Here is a 24,716-nt window from a genome sequence, read left to right as displayed (position 1 = left end):
ATCAAGAGACGACACGTGGATTTTTGGGTAAAAAGGACAAAATTACCCTCGAAGCACACCGGAATTCCTACGCATGAGCAGTGGACAATCATCTCTCAATCAAGTCAAAAGTGCCCAAATAGGTATTTATTTATAGCCTATTTCATCCATCCCTCATCATATCTTCTCCACAAGGTAACCCCTAAATCATTAATTTTTTATTATATTAATTAGCTAATTAATTGATTAATTATTCAATTAATTTGCTAATAAAACACAAATCATGAACTTCACCCACAAAACCATCCAAGTGGCCGATCCATCTCCTCCCAAGATGGCCGGCCACACCCCTATATAAACACTCTCATTCTCTCCAAAACTCAATTCCAACTTCTTTGCAAAATTCTCTAAATTCTCCAAACACTTTTCTCTAAAAATTCTAACTTTGGCATTGGAGGTTCTTCGACCAAAGCCCCCCTTCCCCCCAATTCATCGTGGGCTCGTGAGGCTCTTGGGCTTGACCAAATGTGTTATTTGTTTTGTAGGTGCAATTTTGTCCAAGAACAAGGAGGAAGAAATTTGCATCCACAAATTGGTGCTTTCATTGAGAGTTTGATTCAGACGCTCGAAGAAGACTCTTGCATTCAAAGTTTCTTATTTCTCGTTCGTTCGTAATTTTTTTATGCTTTCTTATTCCTAGAGTTTTTCAATTCTTTGAATAGAGGTGAGGAAAAAATACAATGACAGGAAATTCGAAAACCATGACGAACAAAACTTCATACATTCAAAGATCCGGATCAAATGATGAAGGACAAGACGTGGCCCCACCACAATGATGAGGCTCAAAGCATTGGCAAAAGGATTAACTTTGCCACCACAGAGCACCACCACCATGGCAGCCACAGGGACTAATGTGGCAGTGGGGAATGGCCAGCTCTGTATCAGCAAGCCCACGATGAGCAGCGAGCAACGAGGCAACCACAAGCTCAAGCACATGCCACTTTGCAACAGTAAGCCCAAGCGCTAGAGGCAGCCTAAGCCGCTGCCTCAGCAGTGCAGGCCCAAGTCTCGTCTACTTGGTGCATAGCCCAATCTGTAGCCCACACTGCAAGGCAACCAAGCCAAGCCTAGCGCGAGCAGGCCTAAGCCACTAACCCAGCAGTGCAAGCCCAAGCCTTGTTCACTTGGCATATAGCCCAATCTGTAGCCCACGATGTAAGGCAGCCGAGCCAGGCCCAGCGCCAGCCGACCCGAGCCACTACCTCAACAACGCAAGCCCAAGCAGCTGCGACAAGAAAAACAACCTAATGTTAGTGGGCCTAAGGCCAGCGTGAGCCCAGCGCTGTCTCGAGCAGAGCCCAAGCCCAGCAGTGCCCATGCACACCTCATGTAGGGCAATCCACGTTAGCTGCCCTACTTGCACCGGGGATCCAACCCGCTCCCACGATTTAATTTGAGGCCCAACCCACTCTTGTGGACTACCAAGCAATCCCAACCGGTTCAACCGTCCCAGCTTCATATTTCAGGACTAACGATTGAACTTAGGGTATTTTCACCCCATTTCTCTGGAGATTTGACATCCCAACTCAAATCTCGCACTTGAAGTCCATTACACTTCCACTACTCAATGAGATGTATTTCGTCCAAGCTCTTTCAACCCAGATGGCGAACAACATTTGTCTCGACAAGTCATAGAGTTGATAAACGCCCTCCCACATCAAACACTCTTGGTGAATCAGCTATTACAGCGTACCGAGATGCAATGTGCCCTAGACGAGGTGTCCCAATGTAGGACAAGGGTAAATGATGAACCTCTCCAGCAACGTCCTAACAAGCAACCACTTGACTAGTCACAAACCGAGCGTTCTGACGGAGTACACTTCCAATTGGGCCCCCCAGATAGTGTATATTCTCGTTTTAGCATGCGAATGAACGTGCACTCTCAGTTAGGCCTACGGACAAACATACACTCATAGTTGGGGCCACACTCCGATAATCAACATAAGCAACCTTCCAGGCAAAGTGTTCACTCGTGGCAAGGCTCGCAAGGAGCATCATCCACCTCACATCGGAGTAGGCAGCACACGGACGAAGAGAAACAGTCATTCAATCCAGCTCAAATTCAACCAGCAGCTTGTGAGTTACCCGTTCGCCTGCTAGGAATATACCACATACACCGCAGCAGTGGCATAGACGAGCCGAACACATGGAAAAGCAGCCTAGACCAGCAAGTCACGACCGGAGGCAGCCGAGAGCTTCGCTACCCCAACAAAGGCAAATTCAGAAAGAAGTAGAAAGGCTCATGACCAAGCGATTGCGTGTTTTCCAGCGCAACGAAGTTATTAACAAGACGTTCCGATAAGACATGACCAACATAAGCGGGTTATCTTTCAATGACAAGATCGAGCAGACAAAACTATCTCACATAGATTATCGAATACAAAGATTACTTCTGTTTTGACAAAGGTAGCAGCTCAGCCTAATGGCATGCCGGGGGCAAATGAATACCAGAATGACACACCAGCCCAACTACCAAGAATCGGGGGCATGCCTTGTTCTCAACACCCCAGACGATTCAATACTGAAACAGCACATCACCAGTAACGGAGCATCACTAACCTAGTGGTCCAATTCATCTTGCTGCAAACAAACTGGCCCAAGCCAGCCCCATCACTGCTTTCACAACTGTGCCTACCTACTTCACGGCTCTTGGCAGTCATTGATCTATCACCATGGCTCATAACTGTGCCAATCTTGCAACACGGCTTCCAACCTTATCGATCTTGCCATGTGGCTTGTGCCACCCAAGCCTTAAAAGGGCACACGACGAAACGTCTAATGATGGCGTAATAATTCTGGGAGCAGCTCACTGCACTTACATACTTACGTGGGTTTCACAAGCGGTTCGAAGTCTCAAGCAGATAGCCAAACAAGATCTAGCAGGCTGAGGATTATTTCAGTTGTCCAGCAATCCAACTTTCCTCAACTGCACTCACGACAACGACTTTCATGCTCTCCAATGCGAGAGGGTAAACTAATCCCCCAACACCTATCTGGGTAAGCTTTCCTGTAAAGGCCCATATTTTAAATTATATTATATTTGTGATAAGGGAAAAGATTTTGATTTTTATGTACTTATATGCTTCATTTTGTTTAATTCGGTCTTCCATAAGGTTAGATATTTAGTCACTAATAAATATACATAGGAAGTGGATGGAAGCCACGTGAAGGTCTTTCTAAGTTTGAGTTGGATAAGCTTGTGAGTTTGAGGTTCTGATTTGGAATTGGGTAAACACGGGTTGTGATTAATGAAATGATTAGGAAAAGTAATAAGTAGGATAAGAGCATCCTTATATTGTTGACAGCACCTCATCTACGTGTATGCACATATCTGTAACAGGTTAATGTTTTATCTCTTATCGCTAGACCATCCAATCAAAGTAGAGCTACTGCTGACTTTTAGCTTCCTATAAATAGGTTTTGAGCCAAGGGTGCAAAGATTAGTTTCTTACGAGAACAAAAAAAGAAGGGAATTGCAGAGAGAGAGAGAGAGAGATAAGGGACAGAGAGACCGGCCGGTAAAAAGAAGGAAGTGATTAAGACATTAATCCACTACGCCCATGTTAACGTTATGGCACCCAAATTATAGGTAATGATTTCTTATTCTTTATTCTTTCCTTAAAACTAAAATGAGGAATATAAGGGATTGACCTAAATAGAAGCAGTCAGCTCTTATTAATTCCATGAAGTTAACTCATATGTCGTGGTCCATGGGTGGTATTATTCAAGCTAGTTTGATACTTTTATAGGAATCTAGGGTTTAAGTATTTATACAAGCTAATATATATATATATATATATATATATATGCATATATGCAAAGGGTTGTGCGATTATGAAGGAAGAGAATGAAGAGTTTTCATATAGGTTGAACTGTAAATAAGAGGGAATGCATAAATGTATATATATCTACACGTGTAGATTAAGGAATTAGGAAGAAAGAAAAGGAAAATAAGGAGAGCAGGGACCTTAATATGAGAAATATAGGCTATTGAGATTTGTTTGGCACAAAGTGATCTTAACCTTGTTAATTAAGGGTTATGGTTTTATTCTTGGGTTACTGAATGCAGAAATGAATGTGGAAAATAAAGGGAGAACATCGGATTTCACAAGGTGTGGTCAATATGATTGGTTTCTGATTGCTTGCTTTGGAAGGTAGGGGAAATACGGCAGACCTTTATGAAGATTAGCTTTATTAAATTTCGTGAAGCATTATATTATTATTATCGATCTTCTTGGTTGATTAATGTGATCTAGCTTGCTAATTGGATAAATATTGTCTTTGCGTGTTTACTTGTTATTGGTTATGAAATTATTGATGAAATGCTATTTGTTGAGAATATATTATGGTATATGTGAATGATAAATGAAAGTATTTGTGAATCATTCATAATTGGTCGTGTGGTTGGAGTTTCAGTGTTCAGGAAGGAATTCTAGAAATAAGGGTAGTTGGAAATGATCTTTTGTGTAATTGAGCCAAACTCTTAGTAGGTACCAAGTCTTAAGCGAGCTCACAGTGCACAGTTTCTTTTGGGTAATTCGGGATTGGCGACGAATGGTTTTGGCAAGATGACTAACAAAGGGGGAAATGGGGATGATTGAGTTACATGGGATTAATTTGTATATTAGAACATTCGAACCACCACTGTAGAGGTAAAATGCATGGTATGGGACGTGCAGGTTATCGATAATGATTTGGTACTTGATTACATGATTATAACACGTAATTTAAATTGTCAATTTACCGTGGTAAGGTTATGTCCCTACTGAGCTGTTGAAGCTCACCTTCAATTTTTATGCAGGTTTACTAACCAAACTGTCAAAAGGGTGGACCAGATGAGACGAAATAGATGTGAGGCTAGAATTTATATTTATTTATTTAGCCTTGTAAAGAATTATTGAGTTATTTTAAATAAGAAGAATTTTATTTTCCACCCTGTTTTAGTTTTAATTTTATTTATTTAGTTTTTAGTTCGTGTTTCAGACTTGGGTTTGAATTTTTCCACGGACTCCGGGTCTGGGGCATGACATCTCCAGTGTCAGAAGGTAAACTAATTGCTCTCGAGTACGAGAAGGTAGACCAATTCCCTAACACCCATATAGGTTTGCTCTCTAGTGCGAGAGGTTAAACTAATTGCTCTCTAGTACAAGAGGGTAAACCAATTCCCTGACACCCATATTGGGTCTGCTCTCCAATGTGAAAGGTTAAAGTAATTGCTCTCCAGTGCGATAATGTAAATCAATTTCCCGACACCCGTATAGGTCTGCTCTTCACTGTAAGAGGTTAAACTAATTGCTTTCCAGTGTGATAGGGTAAACCAATTCCTGACACCCATATAGGTAAACTTTCCAGTGTGAGAGGGTAAACTAATTCCTCAACACCCATATGGGTAAGCTCTATAGTGCGAGAGGGTAAACTAATTTCTCTCCAGTGCGAGAGGGTAAACCAATTCCCCGACATCCATATGGGTAAGCTCTCTAGTGCGATAGGGTAAACTAATTGCTTTCCTGTGCAAGAGGGTAAACTAATTCCCCGACACTCATTTGGATAAGCTCTCTAGTGCGAGAAGGTCACATAGCTCAAAAGATCGAATGCTTGAAGATTAACTAGGCAGCAAATAATAAGGGGGTAGCATCCACTTTGCACTTAACAGTTCACTCAGCCGACACTTCATCTTCAGCAGCTTCAATCTTGGCAGCTTCATCATTGACTGCTTAATTTACGACAGCTGATAAATCAAACTCAAGCAGTTTCCTCATTTTTGGCAAGCAGCCCAAACGAGGCATACCAAATTGTGGCACATGCCACACCACTTCCTCGGCTTATGCCGAGCCAATCCTTGGCTTCAGTCAAACCAAGCAGCACAAGCAATGACCCCTGCCACACTACCTCATTGACCCATGCTAAGTCAACTCCTGACTCCTATCAACCGACGTGCTGCACCACCCTGACATCTGCCCCGTGACAGCATCACCCATGAGGAAGACAAAGAGAATTAAGTTTTTCTTACATCGATGCGACGCGAAAAAGACAAAGAAATCAACGGAAGACGGTTCTTTGCATAGGCAAACAAAGAATAGTGCTAGGGGAGGGGGAACAAATATCCTCTAGTTTTCTCTATTTCTTGTAGGAAAAATAATTGTCTTTTGAAGTTGATTTAATCCTGTACTTAAGGTAGACTTAAATAGGCTTTGGAGGCAATTTATTTCCCTTTCCCAGAAGAATCTAATTCCAAGTCCAAGTGAGAATCTACATCAAAGCTGGAGATCTCTATACCTGCCGCCCTTTCCTACGAGCAGCCCAACAAGTGTGGGGGCATTTATGGAGCCAAAAATAATCAAGAGACGACACATGAATTTTTGGGTAAAAAGGACAAAATTACTCTCGAGTCACACTAGAATTCTTATGCTCGAGCAGTGGACATCCCTCAATCAAGTCAAAAGTGCCCAAATAGGTATTTATTTATAACCTATTTCATCTATCTCTCATCATATCTTTTCCACAAGGTAACCCCTAAATCATTCATTTTTATTATATTAATTAGCTAATTAATTGATTAATTATTCAATTAATTTGTTAATAAAACACAAATCATGAACTTCACCCACAAAACCATCCAAGTGGCCGACCACACCCCTATATAAACACCTTAATTCTCTCCAAAACTCAATTCTAACTCCCTTGCAAAATTCTCTAAATTCTTCAAACACTTTTCTTTCAAAATTCTAACTTTGGCATCGAAGGTTCTTCGGCTAAAGCCCCCCATTCATCGTGGGTGCGTGAGGCTCTAGGCCTTGACCAAATGTGTTATTTGTTTTATAGGTGCAATTTTGTCCAAAAACAAGGAGGAAGAAATTTGCATCCACAATAGTGTTTCATGAGTTTCATGTGTCGGTTTAGTGATTTTTAAATGTTTATCGGAATGTAAATATTTTTAGTTTAAAATATTCACAAAATTAATTTATGACAGTCCACATAATTTGATAGTATTCATGACTTCTTTTTACTTTTTCTTTTGTTGACAACGAGATATAAACCTAAAAGAAAAGAAAGATTACATAAGAATATCATGAGGTCACAATGCCCCATCTATATTTGCAATTAGCAACATATAGCAAGAAGGAGGAGCTTGCTAAAAAAAACTAGACCAAAACTACATGACAAACTCAAACGACCAAAGTCATCAGCAACAAAAAAAATTTCACGATAAAAATGAAAATTTCACGAGACCAACTTTGATGCACAAGGACACGACAATTCAGTACTAAACTTTTAAAAAGATAATATTCACACATTTTTTTTGTACTTTTCACAACTCAATCAACAAGGCAACGAATTTAGATTTTGTTTCCTTTAAATCTCATTACGAATTAGTAAATTAACTAAGGCTATCTCCAACCGATCTGGCCAGAGGGCTAAAAATAGCCGAAATGACATGAAAATCGTCTCTAACCGAAGACTAGGTCAAAGAGCTCATGGACCCCACCAGACCAAAAACACCCTATCAAGCCACTTGGCTGGCCTAAATGAACCAGCCAGCCTCCTCATCTTACTGGTTTAAAAGCTACCTTTCCATCCAAGCACTACTTTGGGTAATTTAGTTATTTAATTCCACAAATATATATATATATAATGCGTATATATAAGTACATGTTAGAAGAATTACTGCTTTTATAATTTGATGGTGTTATAAATAGGTAAAAGTTAGAGAGATAACTTTTACTAGTGACATGAGCGAAGTAGGCGTAAAATATTACACTGTAACTATAACATAAGGGGATGACAAATAAAAGATGTAGGGATAGATAATGATGTTACTGATCTTTCCTTGTTCTCTATGTATCTTAAAATCATACAGAGCACTCTATTTATAGAGCAACTCAAACAAACGTATTAACTATACATTGAAATTTACAGCACACACCTCTGACAATACGATCCTGCTTCATTTCCCAAGTCAATATCACTTTGTGTGGGTATTGAAAAATCTACCAATGTTTTCAATATCACTGTGGGCATTCATTAACCCACCAGTATTTTCAACACTCCCCCTTGGATGCCCACATATCAACATTAGTTGCCTCGTTAAAACCTTGCTCGGAAAAATCCAGTGGGAAAAAACCATAGCTAAAGAAAAAGAGTACAACTTTACTTGAATTGTTGATATAGTGTTAAATATGCTTATGTTACCTCGTTAAAACCTTGATAGGAAAAACCTAGTGGGAAAAATCCTAATCGAAGGAAAAAGAGTACAACATGCATTTATCATGGGTGCTCCCCCTGATATGCATCTCCTCCTGATTCCGCATTTTTCAAATTTAGCTAAATGGTAAGTCGATGTAATCCGATACTTTGCACTAACTTCTAAAACATGCACTTTGGTAAAGACTTGGTGAACATGTCTGCCAAATTTTCATTAGAACAGATTTGTCTGAATTCAATAAATTTAACCTTTTGAAGACTCGGTGGCTACTATGAATGCGAACATGTCGTCAATGATTATTTCATTCCGATCTAATAATTCATTAATACAAGCATAATTTATGGAGATTTTTTTGCTTTCATGTACTTCTGTTTTTTCATGTACATGTGTTTCACCAAGGACATTTTCTTTTTCTGAAAGTACAGAATCATGAATTGTGGATTTGTCATTCATTTTTTCTTCTTGAATGAGTTCATTTAGATTTAGTTGTGCCATTGTCTTTCTCTTTCGAGGGGCTAAATCTTTTGAACCTAGAGGTCTACCACGCTTCAGGCTTGCACTATATGAATCATTCGCTGCCACTTTATTTTGTCCAACAGGGACATCAATTCTTGCATGTGCATTTGCAGTTGGTATATGTGATTTTGTCATTTTCATAGCATCATTAAATGCATCTGGCATTTGAATGCGTTGAAGATGAACGATCATTTTCACTTCATTTTCACATTGAATGTTATGTGGATCAAAATGAGATAAAGTGGGAACAACCCATGTTAGCTATTGTCGTTCTTCTGGAACAGTCTTTTCTCCCCCTAACGATGGGAAGACTATCTCATCAAAGTGACAATCAGCAAAATGAGTTGTAAACATATCACCTGTCAAGGATTCCAAATATCTAATGATAGACGGTGAATCAAAACCCACATAAATTCCCAGTCTGCGTTGAGGTCTCATCTTAGTACGTTGTGTTGGTGCAATAGGTATATAAACAGCACAACCAAAAACTCGTAAATGTGAAATGTTTGGCTGATGCATAAACAAAAGTTGTACTGAAGAGTATTGGTGATTGGCTATAGGTCTCAATTGAACCAATGATGCATCTTGTAAGATGACATGTCTCTATGCAGAAACTGGCAATTTTGTTTTCATAAGCAGAGTGTGAGCTATTAACTGAAGCTGCTTGATCAATTCTTCTGCTAAACCATTTTGAGTATGGACATGAGGAACAGGATGTCCAACATTAATGCCCAATGTTATGTAGTAATCATCAAAAGTTTGAGACGTAAATTCACCAGCGTTATCAAGTCGGATTGACTTAATGAGATAATCTGGGAACCTTGCTCGCAACTTAATTATCTGAGCAAGAAGTCTCACAAAAGCTATCTTCCTAGTAGACAAGAGACAAACATGTGATCATCGGGTAGATGCATCAACCAAAACCATAAAATATCGAAATAATCTATAGGATGGTTGAATTGGCCCACAAATATCCCCTTGAATTCTTTCCAAAAATGATGGGGGATTCAGCGTCAACCTTTAGTTGTGATGGTCTAATTACCAATTTTTCTTGAGAACAATCTTTGCAAAATAATGGATGTCCATTAGAGTTGGTAATGATCCTATGCATCATGGTAGATCCTAGGTGACCCAAACGGTCATGCCAAAACATGTAAACTTTTGAATCAATGAACTTCTGGTTCATGACAATATGTGATTCAACTGTCTTTATGTATGTATAATATAATCCACTCGTCAAACCACGCAACTTCTCCAATATATGTTTCTGGGTATCATTGGGGGTAATGCATAGATACTCCACATTTGCTACACTTTTCGTTTCAATGTGGTATCCATTTAAACATATGTCTTTGAAACTCAACAAATTTCGAGTAGATTGAGTAGTGTACAATGCATTCTGTATAGACAATGTTGCTCCATTTGGTAACATAATCTGGGCTTTCCTTGAGCTTTCAATTACATCTGATTGGCCTAATATTGTTGTTACCTTTAGTTTTGTAAGCATCAATCTTAAGAAATACTTTCAATCTCGAAGTATTATATGCGTGGTTGAGCTGTCTGTAAGACAAATATCTTCGTCATTGCTCTTGTTTTAAGAATGACCATAGTTCTTATCCATGTTTTTTTTAGTAAGGGGATCATGGTTAAAAGCAATTTATAATAAGAAATTTAAATGCCACTTTTATTGAATTTGAAATGCTAGTTTTAAATTACAAGTTCAGTACATCAAACATAAACGATTCAGTCAGATTGGTACACTTCATTCCCCTTTCCATAGTTAAGTCTGATACATCTAAGTGATTTGTGTTCAACTTCCATGATAAGTCACACACCGGATCATGTATATCCATTGGTTTAACCTGATCGAGAAAATTGGTCTCAATACTCTTCTCCTTGATGGAGGCTTGATATAGATCTACCAGATGTTTTGAGGTACGACAAGTACGCACTCAGTGCCTATTGCCACCACACCTATGGTAGGCTCCTTCAGAGTTTTTTTAGAGCTTTGTTCATATGAGCTTTACCTTTGTGGCGATTTACATTTTTGAAGTTCGAGCCTGAATTATGCCTTGGAACCTGGTTGTGAAACTGGACACTATGATTCTTACCTTTCTTGTTCCATCGTCCTTGCATGTGGTCACGTCTTCGTTTATGATTATTGCCACCAGATGATGTGACGTTCATTTCGAGGGAAGCAGCATTCATTTCTGGGAATGGTGCAGATCCAGTAGGTCGGGACTAATGATTTTTCATCAGGAGTTCATTGTGTTGTTCAACTACCAGGAACACAGATATCAGCTGGTTGTATTCAGTGAAACTCCACTCTCTATACTGCTGTTGTAGGAGCATGTTTGAGGCATGAAAAGTGCTGAACGTTTTTTTCAACATATCTTCTTCAATGATGATTTCCCCACAGAGTTTCATCTGGAAGCTAAATCTGAACATCGCATAATTGTACTCAACCATGGACTTGAAATCCTGGATGCTTAGGTGAGTCTACTCAAAACGAGCTATTGGAAGAATCACCGTTTTATGATGATTGTATTTGTTTCTCAATGCTTTCCAGAGAGTTAACGGATCTTCAACAGTTAGGTACTCGCTCTTTAGTCCTTCATCAAGGTGGTGACGGATAAAAATCATGGCCTTTGCTCGATCTTGAGAAGATGCACTGTTCTCCTCCTTGATTGTTTCTCCAAGATTTCTTGCCTCCAAATGGATCTTGGTATCCATTACTCAGGTAAGGTAGTTCTTTCCAGTAATGTCCATAGCAGCAAAATCAAGTTTTGCCAAGTTCGCCATTTTCTTTTTTGAAAGAAGAACTGAGATGTGTAAGAACTTGCAATAATATGCATTCTGGAGGTATGTAGTGTTAGAACTTCTGGTTCTTACAAATTTTTTTCATTTTGATATTCAGGCCAAAATGATAAGCACTTGAAACTTCTAGCTCGAGATTTAGATGATGAATGAGGAGAACGATTGTACCGCACCATTCTCATTGAAATAATATAATATAGGATGGGCGATTATTCTGCACCACTCAAGTAGCAGGAAAATTTAAATACGCAGAGTAGGGTGGGTGATTATACCGCACCACCTAAAATTGCAATGAAATTAAACAGCAGGTAAATTAAATATGCAGGGTAGGGTGGGTGATTATACCACTCCACCTAAAATTTGGGGTAAAATTAGATCAGCAGTCCAGGATAGGCGATGATACTACACCATCTTGGATTGCAGTAAGATTAAATTTGCAGTTCAAGATGAGCGATTGTACCAAACCATCTTGTATTGCATTAAAATTAACATAAATAAACACTGGGTTAGTAATCAAGAGCTACACCAAACAAGAAATCAAAGATATATGTAACTGTTAGATTGAAAACTAAAAGCAGGCATGATGCAAACAGTTCTTCGCGAGGGTATATCCAGTAGTTGAGGCAGAGGAAGAAGAAGAACAATAAAATCCTTAGAGGAAACATTTTTGTTTTCCTTTCTTTCAGCGAAGAGAAATGAGAAATGGTTAAAGAGTCGTCTTGATAACGTGTTATAAATAGGTAAAAGTTAGATAGATAACTTTTACTAGTGACAGGAGCGAAGCAGGTGTAAAATATTACATTATAACTATAACACAAGGGGATGACAAATAAAAGATGGAGGGATAGATAATGATGTTATTGATATTTTTTTGTTCTCTATGTATCTTGAAAGCATACAAATCACTCTATTTATAGAGCAACTTAAACAAACGTATTAATTATACATTGAAATTTACAGCAGACACTTTTGACAAAAAGATCCTGCTTCATTTCCCAAGTCAATATCACTTTGTATGGGTATTGAAAAATCTACCAATATTTTCAATATCATTGTGGGCATTTATTAACCCACCAATATTTTCACAGATGGGAATTTGTTAAATTAATTTGAAGACAGATGGAAATAATCTTTTCTACTACTTCGTAGTTTTAAAAAGGAGCCCAAAAAGTGATCCAGTTGTCTTGTGAATTAATTTGTGGATACATAACCACGGATGGTAAGAATCATTCCATCTCGAAAAATTATTGAGGTAGTTTAATTTAAGTTATTATATTAATTCAATTAAAATAATAAATTATATTTGGATAAATAGCCTTTTGGCCCTTTCTCGGTTAGAGATGATTTTTTGTCACAGAGCTATGTTTGACCTATGACCCTTTGACCCATTGGTTGGAGATGGTAAAAAATATGATCTGACATTGTTTATTAAAATATTAATTTTTTAAAAAACTATAAGGTTATGACGAATTACCTAATTCTCATTCGGTCGAGGATGGCCAACATTTTTTCACGACGATCGAGTAGCCAAAGTTGAAAATATTGAAAGGCGACGGAAAACTGCAAACGCTACTTGTGCGGACAACGCAGCCGCCGGCTGTTTTTTCATTTAGTAATCGGTTGTATTTCCAAGAATACGCTCCTCTGCGGACCTGGATCGCCAATTGTATAACAGCGCCCTTGCGGCTAAATAGGGGCATTACCGTCATTACACTCTACACCGGTCAAAGCAGAGAGACGCCTTACGACTTTCAGTCCAACAAAAAGCATTTTCTCAAAACAGTTTTGAATCGCTCAGGAACGAATCGCTGTCCACTAAACTCAATTAAAATAATAATTAATTCCAGACTCCACTGTTTTAGTGACTTAATGATGAACGTTAAGCATAATTAATTAAGCATCATAAACCCCGAAAGCAAAAGTTCTTACTTCATAACAAAGAAACAAAGACCAACCAGAGCCTTCGATTTTGTCTGCTACTGCTGCTTCCACACCTCCGAGCCAGCTGACTCGCCAACTCGGAAATGACTCAGGAATCGTTCATCTACAGCTTCGTGGCCCGAGGTACGATGATCTTGTCGGAGTACACCCAGTTTACCGGCAACTTCCCCGCGATTGCGGCGCAGTGTCTCCAGAAGCTTCCTTCCTCCAACAACAAGTTCACCTACAGCTGCGATCACCACACCTTCAATTTCCTCGTGGAGGATGGATACGGTGCGTAGTTCTATTCGATTCCAGCTGGCTGATCTCTTTGCTTTCTGTTTCTGTACGATTTTCTTTTGTTTTCCGGGAAAACAAACAGTCCGGGAGCTTGAATTGCATGCCGGAGTAGCTGGATCTAATGTGAAAGAGAGAAATGTGAGGATTTATGATCTGGGATTTGATTGGTTTGTAGTGGGAAGTTGGAAATTAGTGTGCTTTTTGAACTAGGGTTTGCTTGGTTTTCGGAGCCTTTGGTAAAGTTCGAGTCTTTTAAACTGTTTGTATTGAGTATGAATCCCACGACGGGGAAAGAAGGGACCTTGCATGTGCTTATAGCTATAAGTAATTGGGCTGCTTCCTAATTGTCAATTGGTTTTATGGTAAAACCTCAACTTTCTTCAGTATGGTTGCTGAGAAAATTTTTGAAAAAGGGAAAGAAGTTAAATTTTTGAGTCTCGTTTTGTTTTTGTTTTGTTTGGGCTTTCGACAGTTAGAAGACTTGGCATTTAGCTAATATTGACTAGGCTTGGAAATCAGGTGAATTTTGGTGAGTAGATTTGGTTGAATTGTTGAAAAGGAAGGAACTTGATGAAATAATTTACATAATTATGAGATGAAGAAGAAGGAAGCACTTTAAATACCATTTGAATAATAGTAAATGTGATCAACGCTCTTCCGCGTTTAGATGCTGAAAATTCAAATGGTGTTTTGAATTCTCTAGTTCACTATGAAGAGAAAACAAACAAACTTCTTAGTCTCCATGGATTGGTATCGCATTTCTTAGATTGTGTTCATTTAATAGTAGAGCCTGTACTTACACCATGCATTCTTTAGGATGCAACCCATAATTTAATTGACTGCCCCATATTTTGGATCCCTCACTTTATGGAAATAGATAGCTATTATATGACCCAAATCAAATTTAGCATCAGTTCATGGAGGCTCATAGCTTAGTTGTTAAGAGCTGTTAGGCACACCCACGCTGGGAGTTCGACTCTCAGCTCCAGGCTTTTGGCCTTCTTTAACTAAAAGGGCAAAAAAAAATGTCTATTTGTGCCTATCAGTTGGCCACAGAGATGACCTGTGAGTTCATCTAAGATAAAGCAAAGCACAAGCTTGGGGTTGAACCATTTCAATAGCTATATGTTTATTTTATTATGTTTCATGCTAGTACTATTTGCATACAAATGTCCAATTCAATAAATGTTGTATATAGCTTTAAAAGTTTATCAGTTTTAACCTTGACAATATGCTCGAGATAGTCTTAGTTTCTGTATGAACTGGATGTTAACGAATTAGTTGTACAATCTGTTATTTTCTGTAGTCTGTTGATGCATCTATGTGTGTGCCCAAATCAAAGTACTTTGAATCTGAGAGTTTTTTTAGGGGGAAGTTTTTTGGTGTCAGACCTCTTATCCGTGTTTTATGGAATTTGCAGCATACTGTGTTGTTGCCAAAGACTCTGTTGGCAAGCAGATATCTATTGCATTTTTAGAAAGAGTGAGAGCTGACTTCAGAAAAAGATATGGGGGTGGTAAAGCAGATACGGCTATTGCCAAAAGTCTTAACAAGGAATTCGGGTATGTTCATTCATGAATCATGATAGATTATGTTCAAGTAACTCTATTCTTTTGAGAACAAATTTCTGTCCAAATGGAAACTGAGATGATTTTGAAAATTACAGACCAGTTATGAAAGAGCACATGAAATATATAATTGATCATGCAGAAGAGATTGAAAAACTATTGAAAGTGAAGGCGCAAGTTTCAGAAGTTAAAAGTATAATGTTAGAGAATATTGATAAGGTATGGTTTCTTTTCTCAGATATAGTGCATCTGTTCAGTGTCAAAGTAGGAATGCTTTTAGTTATTGATATACCATCTGCATCACACAGGTCTAATTAGTGATGTTTCTGCCAGAAGTTTGTTTTTTGTCTTCTTGTTTTTTTTTTTTTTTTTTTTCGTTTTTTCTGTTTTTTTTTAAATAGCAAACACGTACATCCCGTCTTTCCAAAGTCTACTTAGACCTCCCTCAACATTTGTACATGAAAGACACATTGGTCCTCACTAAGTGGGACTAAAAAAATTTCTAAGTTGCCCTTAATCAAGTAAGTTGTTGAACTTAGCTTTTCAAAAATTTATGAAAATCTAATGATGGATAAAATCTAACAACTAGCAGTTATTAGTAATAGGAAGAGATGTGACCTCATAGTGGATGTGTCAAATGGCTCCATCATGAATGTGTGACTTATTAATGGTGGTGGTGTGGTAATGTTGGTGCTGGGGTTTGCCAAGGCGGGTGGTGGTCATCAAAAATGGCAAATCCATAGCTTTAGAGAGTAAAAATGCATGGAGAATCTTTTGAAGAGTATTATTTTCTTAATTCTTTTGGCAAGGGAATGATTTGCGTTTCAATCCAAGTGGCAAGCTTTTCCTTAGAGGAAGTAAAAAAAATTTCAGATATAGTTCCTAATCCCTAAAGCAGAGGAGTCCCAAACTAAGAAGGATCAGAAAGATATAAAGCAAGGAGACCTTGCTGGTTTGTTTGTCCCTCTCTGATTGTGATTTTGTAATTCACAGGTGTTATGGACTGTTAGAATGGCGTACGGGGGCTTCTGTCGTGATTTACATTGCTCATTGCTGGCTGTGGTGCTATATGTATTATTACTCTGTTATGTCAGCTTTTAAAATTTACTCGAGTATATAAAATTATTCGAATCGTGTGGGAGGTCCCTGATTTTTACTGTACTGTATTGGTGGTTGGAGTACTTTACTTGTTTGCAAACAAGGTAGCCCCATGCTACTAGCGTTAAGTACGAATTCATTGTTCTGTCTACTAGGCATATGGTTTCTCATTGTACAAATTACCACAGTTGAGTAAAGTAACTCTTGGTTGTCAATCCCAATAGACACTTGAACAGAAAGAGCTTCTCGTTACAACTTTGTTTATTCATTCTAGTAAGATTAGCCCAGTACGTCTTCTCGCGGTCACCATCTGGGATGTATAAACCTTGCATTATATGATTCGTTACACCAATTAACCAGGCCGTAGATATTGCATTTCATGCTTATTCCACCTACACATGCTTTTCAGGCTATCGATAGAGGGGAAAACCTGACTGTTCTTGTTGACAAGACTGAAGATCTTCGTTCTCAGGTAAGCGGAGGCAAGATCAACCCTGCCCTTTTATCTGTCTTCTGTATTAACCCCTTAGTTAAGTGCTGAATAAGTTTGCTTGTTGCATTTTTCAGGCCCAAGATTACAAAAATAAGGGAACACAAATAAGAAGGAAAATGTGGTATCAAAACATGAAGATAAAGTTGGTCGTTTTCGGAATCCTCGTACTTCTGGTCTTGGTAATCTGGCTTTCTATTTGCCATGGATTTGACTGCACGAACTAGTAGTATTTAGGCACAAAGCAATGCTTTCGAATTATGCGATACATGAGCTTCATTTCAACAGATTGTGTTGAACATGGAGGGCGAAGGAGAGGGAGAGGCAGGACGGGGGCAGGCGAGGGGATAGCGTGAGAGAGAGAATTCTTACATTTGGCTTTATCAAATTGTTCATTATATATGTTTTCTAGATTTTTATTTTAATATGGCAACAATGCAGACAAGGTTTTGGTGATTAATTTTTTCGTTTCTGAATCTTACGTGATTGATAAGATCAGGAGATTCCTAATATGTTCCAAAAGAAACTTAAATAGAACTGACTAATCCTTAGGCAAAGGGTCGAGAAGCTTGTTGAGAGTTGTCTCACATAGGTGAGGGACAAGGTTTGTTATATGCTCATATGATCTTGGGCTACTTCTTATATTGTCAATTGGTTTTGTGGTGGAACCTTAATTTCATCAAAGCTCAACGCTACTATTCTGAATATCTACTATTCTGAATACTAGATGTTCATATGCTGTCAAATGATGTCTTCCTTCTGCATGTGTTGGATATTATCGGTACTAAGCAAGACAGATACTCTTCAGCTAGTTTTTTAAATTTTTTGACACAAACAAATATTTGGGCTACGAGAATGGAACATAGAGCTCGAGTACACGAGTAAATGTTGTAAGCCATTTTAGCTACAAATTCCTTGCCTTTTTTCAGCTAATGTCGAATGTGCCTCTAATGAGTAACGATATTATGTATTGATTTGGTACTGATGTGCTTTTATAAAAAGTAGGTATAAAAAAAAAAAAAAAAAAGTTAAGCTGAAAAAGTGTTTGGTAAACACTTAAAAACAATTTATTTTCACAGTTTTAGGTGAAAAAAAGTTGAAAACGTGAAGCAGCAAAAATGAGCTTATTCTCACAGCATAGTAGAAGCAGAAGCAGTTTTTTTTTTCAAAGCACATAAATACCAAATCAGCCAATACATGTGGCCCTAAGTTGACTGTTTAAATGTGAACTTGTCATACTCTACTCTACACGCCATGCAAACCAGGAGAATTTATATGAGCAGTCTTGCTCTCCTATATACCAGGGTAATTATAGTCACTCACCTTTCAATCTTATTTAACAGTGAGTAATTATTTAACTTTTGTTGTTTTATTTTTTTTCCTTTACTGTTAGATTAAAATCAAATAGTGAATGATCATAATTTTTTTAAACCTTGATTTTCTAGGAGAACGTAAACGGTCTAAACTACGTGCTTAGGCCACTTGTGGTAATTTTCTTCCGAAAACTGAAGGATATGTTTTTCCTCGTACTCTCTCTGTATACTGAAAAAAATAAAAAATAAAAGCGATCTGGTTATCAAATGAGCCCGAACTTTTCAATTGGATGTCCCTGTACTCTACCTCCCATGGTCATCTTTCGGTGCACTTCCGACACATTATTCCCTGCAGTTTTAATAATCATTTAGAAGCATCACAAGTCATAGCCTGCCAAACTTGCTGAACAACTTCAATATTTTTTTGCCTTAATGCACCGACCTTTAAGTGCAGCATGAGAGTCCAAGTCCAACTAGTTCCATGAAATTATTTCCCAAAAGACTAGTCCCATGAAATTAAGGTAGGCGCAGCAGAAGCAACAGTTACATAGTTTGAAAAACCTAACGCTGAGCCACATAATTTCAAACCCTAGAACAGAACTTTTAGAAAAGTAACAAATAAATTATAATAGTACGAATGGCGTGCTTAGACTAATTAAACTGAAGTTTATACATCGTCCCAATGGTCTTCCCAATCAATTGGAAATTAGAGCTGGCTAGGGTTCCTTTTTGGTGGATTAGGGTTTAGGGTTCCACTAGAAAATCATAGAATTTGTATATATTAATATTATCATGTGACTGATAACAACATACATTTGTCATTACATTATTTAATCATTTTTGGCTCACCAATCATAGAGTTATTTGGTCTTCTTTTTGAATTTTTTTTTTGTCACGTGGTCAACAAACGAGTTAGAATTAAACTAGGTTAAATATTCCATTTTTTTTTGTAAGTGATTAATTAATATGACTCTTAGGATCTTCATCTTTAATTGATTGCTTTCTCAATTTAAATTCTTTCTTTAAGGTATATTAATGTAGAATATTACTTGTATTCGATAAAAAGTATTTAACTCCCTTACAAAGTAGCAAAAAAGAAAACATTTCTCAGAACTGGGGGAACATTTCGGCTTGATTTAGTTAGGATCAAAATCGTGAATATAATTGAACAATGTCAGTAATGATTTGGCCAAACCATAATAATTACGTAAGAGGATTTTTAGTTTTAAAGTTGAATTTCAATACAATTTCAGACTCTCACTTCTTCTTTTTTTCTTCACCCCTGCTTCTCTAGCCAAAAGGATAATATATTCAATACCGATACGTAGTCCCGAGTGGGCATGGAGTTACATATGACTCTGTAAATTCATTGATAATATCTTCTAACAACTATTTGACAATTCATATGAAATTGGTTTGAATGGCATTGACATGACAAAAGCTCTGATCTTGCCGTCAAAATCAAACTCATAAAAGACAAATAGGATCTCTCTTGCTCCATCATTTGTGGATAATCAGTGGATATATAATATACGTAGTATAAAAAGAGAAACAAAGAGCTCCAATATTGCTGGCTCTTCTCCATCAAATATGTGTATATATATATTATATATCGATCTTTATTCTCAGTTGGTTTTTGGTTTGTTCGATTATTATTGCCCTTTGGCACTGTTGAGAAGGCCATTGATTTAAAGGAACTGACCGCTCGACGAAAAGTGATTGTACCCCATTCAAACAAGGGATGGGCATATATACCTACAATATTATGATGAATTATGAGTTTTTATATAGACACATGCTGATATATTCTTATCCACATGAGTTTTTAGCGCCTCAGTCCTTTCGTTTTAGAGCAACTCTACGCCTTCCAATTGCCAGAAAAAATTGGATGATGTAATTCACGAAAACCAACAAAATGAGCCCCAGTACATGTGCAATTAGTCGGGCTACAGGGAAAAAGAGAAGGATCGGGCCCCAATCGCCCAACCCATCGCTTGAGACAGTCTGACGTTAGGATGATGTCACGGAAAATGTAATTTCGGGTAATAACAGATGACATGACGTGTTACAAGTCTTATTCGAAATTAAGCGTAATATTAATTTTTTAATGACAATTGTTTGAGCAATTTATTTACAGGATGAAGATGCACTCGGCCAATTACTGTTGACTAAGATAATAATTACCAATTGTCCAGTAGCCCGAACAATTATCGCCCTAAACCTAAAGGATGGAGTTGCTCTTAGGATACTTATCAGGAGATCTCTTTCCTCCATAGCCTTTCTTTATGGTCAATTACTGTTGACTAAGATAATAATTACCAATTGTCCAGTAGCCCGAACAATTATCGCCCTAAACCTAAAGGATGGAGTTGCTCTTAGGATACTTATCAGGAGATCTCTTTCCTCCATAGCCTTTCTTTATAGCACATGTTGCTTGGACACGCTCCATGCATGGCAGCTTGATGATGGCTCCAAAATCTTTGAATTCATTCATGCATGCATGTGCTTCATATTTCTCGGGAAACTATTTAGAATATCCTAAAGAGAAAAAAATAATAATGCCAAACCCTAATCTACACTTTGGACGTGCTGATCATAATGCCGAACCCTAAAATTTAATCCTAAATGACATGTGCATTGTACATTAGTATCTTGTATGTACATTATAAATAATGACGTTTTGATTATATTAGCCGAGATTTAAATAGATAAAACACTGTTATGTGATTAGTCAATGAACAAAATTAGTGAATGAAACAATTCAAACTTGGTTATGAAAAATTACTTAATGAAACAATTCTAACTTGGTGATTAATGAAGATATAGGGGTATATACTTATCGCTATATTTACGAGATGAACGGTCATTAGGGTAAACTTCAATGTAAATCTAGCGTTTCAATGTTACTGTCTTTGATAAAAGACATTCAAATTGAATAAATAACAACATGATGCCTCAAAGAAATTCAAATTAATAACATCTTTGCTTGTATATTTGAGAGTTTTAACGAAACACTTATGATATTGTTCATTTTTAACGAAAAACCACATTTTTATCTTTCTCTAGCACTTTTCACTACACCTTTATTCGTCATTTTTCATTAAAACTAAAGTTTTTTTGAACTTTTCGTTAGTTTTCCTTATATATTTCCCTAAGTCAAAACTCAAAACAATTTTTTTTGGGTATTTGACAAAGTTGTATATTTCCATATTTGGCAAAATTTTCGGTTTCGAGTAAAAGTTGATTACCATTTATTCAGATAAAGTCAGGATATTTCAAGAAAAATCTTAGTTTTGTCACCCAAAATATGCGGCTTGCTAGCTTGCATGCCTGCCTGGCTATATTATTCCACTTTTGGGCTAGGAAAACCCCATAATTTGCCTTCACTTGTTAGGTGTTCATAGGGGCAGTTTCGGCATTTTGAATGCATTTTACTGATAGGATAGACCCCGCCACTTGTATATGAACACGTGGCGGAACCACGTTGTTGGTAAGCAAAGCAAATGATTGGCCTAGCCGAATGATATTGGGTCCACTAGTCGTACATCGAGATTAATAAAATTATATTTAGTTACACCAAACTTTGTCATGATGAAACTCCCATGTGTATTTTATAGAACCCATGCATCTAAAATCTTGACACATGTGCCGTTTAAACTTAGGGCATTATTATTGGCATTATAAAAAATTTATTGCTCATAATTTATATGTGTATTTTTCCTTTTAAACTATAGAAAACTTGAAGTATTGTAGTGCCAAATAATTCCCTAATATTATAGCTATTGATGTTTTTCTTATAAGTTATAAGTTTTAAATTTGATTTTTTTTGAAAGCGAATTCTAACTAAATTATTATAGCTGACTCATATGTGGGTTGGTTTAAGTCTCTTAGGCATTAATTGATATGAAGCTTTTTACCTATGGGGACAAAAATATAAAATATATTTCATAAAACTCCACTAGTTTTGAATCATTTCAAGAAGAGACAAAAGCCCAAACCTTAACAAACCTAGACTAAAAAAAGAAAACAAAAAATTCAAAATTTTAGCCGTGCCCCCAATAGATTTGTCCTAAACTACACCATCTATAGAAACTTCAAACTGATTTTAGATCCATAAAAACTAACTCATACAAGATCAGTTTCACAATTCATGCACTTGTGTAAGATTGGTTTCACAATTTATGAACTTTTGCAATATCAGTTTCACTATTCACGCACTTCTAGAAAATCAATTTCACAATTTATGCACTTCTGCAATATCAGTTTCACAATCATGCACTTGTGCAAGATTAGTTTCACAATTCATGCACTTGTGCAAGATTAGTTTCAAAATTAAGCAATTATGTAAGATCATTCAAAATTCCTACACTTCTACAGGACCAATTTCAAAATTTCATCACTTCTGTAAGAATAGTTTCAAAATTCCAACAATTTTGCAAATTTAGTTTCAAAATTCTAACATTTCTGCAAGATCAGTTTCAAAATTCATGCATCCAAATCATCAAAACCTCAAAAAAAATAAAAAAAAATAAAAAATAAAAAAACTAGAATAAAATTAAAAATATCAATGGTTCTCATAAATCTAGGGAATATTACGAGAGAGAAGAGGAGGAGCAAGAGAAGTATGAAGAAGTAGTGGAGAGAGAGGTTGCAAGGAGGGAATAAAATAGGGAGTACCGAAGAAAAAAGAGAAGAGATATAAGGAGACAAAAAATCCATCTTTAAACATAAAGAGGTAAAATTGAAAATGTAAAGCCAATTAAAATAAACAATGAATAAGTTTTGTTCCTCTATAAAATAAATAAAAAAATTTGTTTCTCTTTAAAATATAGTCTTATAATTTAGCTTTATGTGTTTTCTCCTAATTAATATAAATATATTGTTGTATTAATGATATTCTTACCACAATTTTATACCACATTTATTTACCATCTTAGGTCGCAGATGAGTTGGACAAGCTACATCATTTAATTTCAATATTTTTATTAATTAAAACACTTAAATAATCTTATGTGGAAGAATGAGACTCCTCGTATACCACAATTATCATTTAATTAACAATCTTTTTATTAATTATTGATTAACATTTTGAAATTAAATGCTAATTAATTTAGATGATGTAGTTGTCCACATGCTAAGGTGGTATACAATTGTGTTACAAAAATATGGTAAGAATAGCATTATTGATGAATAAATGAAAAATCTTGACACACCCAACATACCTTGAAAGCATACAAAGCAAATTAAGCGACGTGTCGTTGCCCCTTTCTCTCATATTCCACGTCAACAAGACACCATCAAAAGCCAAGAATACTAGATATATATGCCATATGGAAATTCCACATCACTTGTGAATTCAAAATTCCACTCACTTCCAATCATTTAGATCAATCTTTTTCATCCACAAGACATTTGTGAGACCTATAATTAATCATTTCGAATATTTTGGATTGAAATGGATCTTTTTTATGCACGATCAATATTATGGGAAGGATAAATGCTATTAATCTACAAGCTCCTTGTACATTACAATTTATTAGGGTTTAGGTAAGAAAAGAGAAAATTACAACCAAACCTCCTGCCATAACCAGAGCCAGAACGATCAAGAGAGACCGAAAATCATAATTCCATGCAAACTTCGAAAGATTGCAGGGAGTGACCAAGGTAGACCAAAACTTCTGTGGAATTTACCTCTCTAAAAACATTACGAAATTCGCCTCTCTTTTTGGTAGAGATTTAATATAAAGGGAGTGAAACTGCTGTCTTTTGATCTTCTCGAAGAAAACAAGAGGCTGTGGAACAAAGAACACAACGCAAGAGTCGAGACCCAATTTTCATTGCACAACGATACATAATAACAATTTGTACAAACTGTAATATTACCCAACGTAACAATCAATCACCAAACACACCCTTAAACTACTTTACTTACTTAGCTTTCCCTAAACCCTAAACCAATCCAAACTAAACCAATATTCAAAAGTAAGCTCCAAACCAAAAACTTACAAACACACACAAATTAGCACAGAATCAAAGTCATCACAAATACATCCAGCACGCTGCACAAACTAGTCCAAGGACTACGTGTCCCTCACTTCAAACACATTGCGATTTTTAACAACAATGTCATACATGTGCATGGACTTGAACTTGTTGAAATCCTTGGGGAGAGAGATGAGATGGACGGTGGATCGTTTGTGGAACTGAAGAAGGTCTGGATCGTCATAGTATCTCTCCCAACCGAGTGAGTACAGCTTGCGTTCGAGCACGGCATAAGAGCTGATGACCTCGTCAGTTGGAGTGTGGACGAGCACCTTGCGTGGCCGAGAGTTGGAGCCTTGCAAGGAATCCGCCCCGTCCACCAACCGGACGACGCCATTCTTGAAAACCCAAACCCCAGACATGTTTTGTGATGAGAAGGTTAAACAACTGCAGGCAAAAGCTCGTAGGGA

General features: G+C 37.1%; 2 protein-coding genes and 1 long non-coding RNA gene across 4 annotated transcripts; 2 read left to right on the top strand and 1 right to left on the bottom strand.

The window, feature by feature from the left end:
- Positions 1–3,486: 3,486 nt before the first annotated feature.
- On the top strand, positions 3,487–4,970 carry LOC148691925 (uncharacterized). Its single transcript, XR_015954742.1, has 3 exons — positions 3,487–3,628; positions 4,109–4,193; positions 4,841–4,970. It is a non-coding gene; the product is annotated as an uncharacterized LOC148691925 (long non-coding RNA).
- Positions 4,971–13,367: 8,397 nt separating this feature from the next.
- LOC137737663 (vesicle-associated membrane protein 724) lies at positions 13,368–17,411 on the top strand. Of its 2 annotated transcripts, XM_068477206.2 has the most exons (5): positions 13,368–13,789; positions 15,216–15,357; positions 15,462–15,582; positions 16,871–16,933; positions 17,029–17,411. In XM_068477206.2, the coding sequence occupies exons 1-5, from the start codon at positions 13,600–13,602 to the stop codon at positions 17,176–17,178; spliced, it is 666 nt and encodes a 221-aa protein (XP_068333307.1). In that variant the 5' UTR covers positions 13,368–13,599; the 3' UTR covers positions 17,179–17,411. The 2 variants fall into 2 exon arrangements, with proteins under 2 accessions (XP_068333307.1, XP_088539443.1); XM_088683317.1 differs by lacking the exons at positions 16,871–16,933; positions 17,029–17,411 and adding an exon at positions 16,357–16,682 and having other exon boundaries at positions 13,373–13,789.
- Positions 17,412–24,029: 6,618 nt separating this feature from the next.
- Positions 24,030–24,716, bottom strand: LOC137736536 (flowering-promoting factor 1-like protein 3). Its single transcript, XM_068475788.2, has one exon. The coding sequence runs from the start codon at positions 24,666–24,668 to the stop codon at positions 24,345–24,347; it is 324 nt and encodes a 107-aa protein (XP_068331889.1). The 5' UTR covers positions 24,669–24,716; the 3' UTR covers positions 24,030–24,344.

Source organism: Pyrus communis, chromosome 13, assembly GCF_041283825.1.
Source record: "Pyrus communis isolate YQ-2024b chromosome 13, ASM4128382v1, whole genome shotgun sequence".
Taxonomy (NCBI): Eukaryota; Viridiplantae; Streptophyta; class Magnoliopsida; order Rosales; family Rosaceae; genus Pyrus; species Pyrus communis.
The sequence above is the reverse complement of the archived record's forward strand: the minus strand, read 5'-3'. Positions and strand labels throughout refer to the sequence as shown.

Coding starts and splice junctions, on each gene's coding strand:
- LOC137737663 (XM_068477206.2), top strand. CDS start 13,600: ATGACTCAGGAATCGTTCATCTACAGCTTCGTGGCCCGAGGTACGATG. Junction 13,790..15,215: donor CCTCGTGGAGGATGGATACG/GTGCGTAGTTCT, acceptor TGGAATTTGCAG/CATACTGTGTTGTTGCCAAA. Junction 15,583..16,870: donor TGTTAGAGAATATTGATAAG/GTATGGTTTCTT, acceptor CATGCTTTTCAG/GCTATCGATAGAGGGGAAAA.
- LOC137736536 (XM_068475788.2), bottom strand. CDS start 24,668: ATGTCTGGGGTTTGGGTTTTCAAGAATGGCGTCGTCCGGTTGGTGGAC.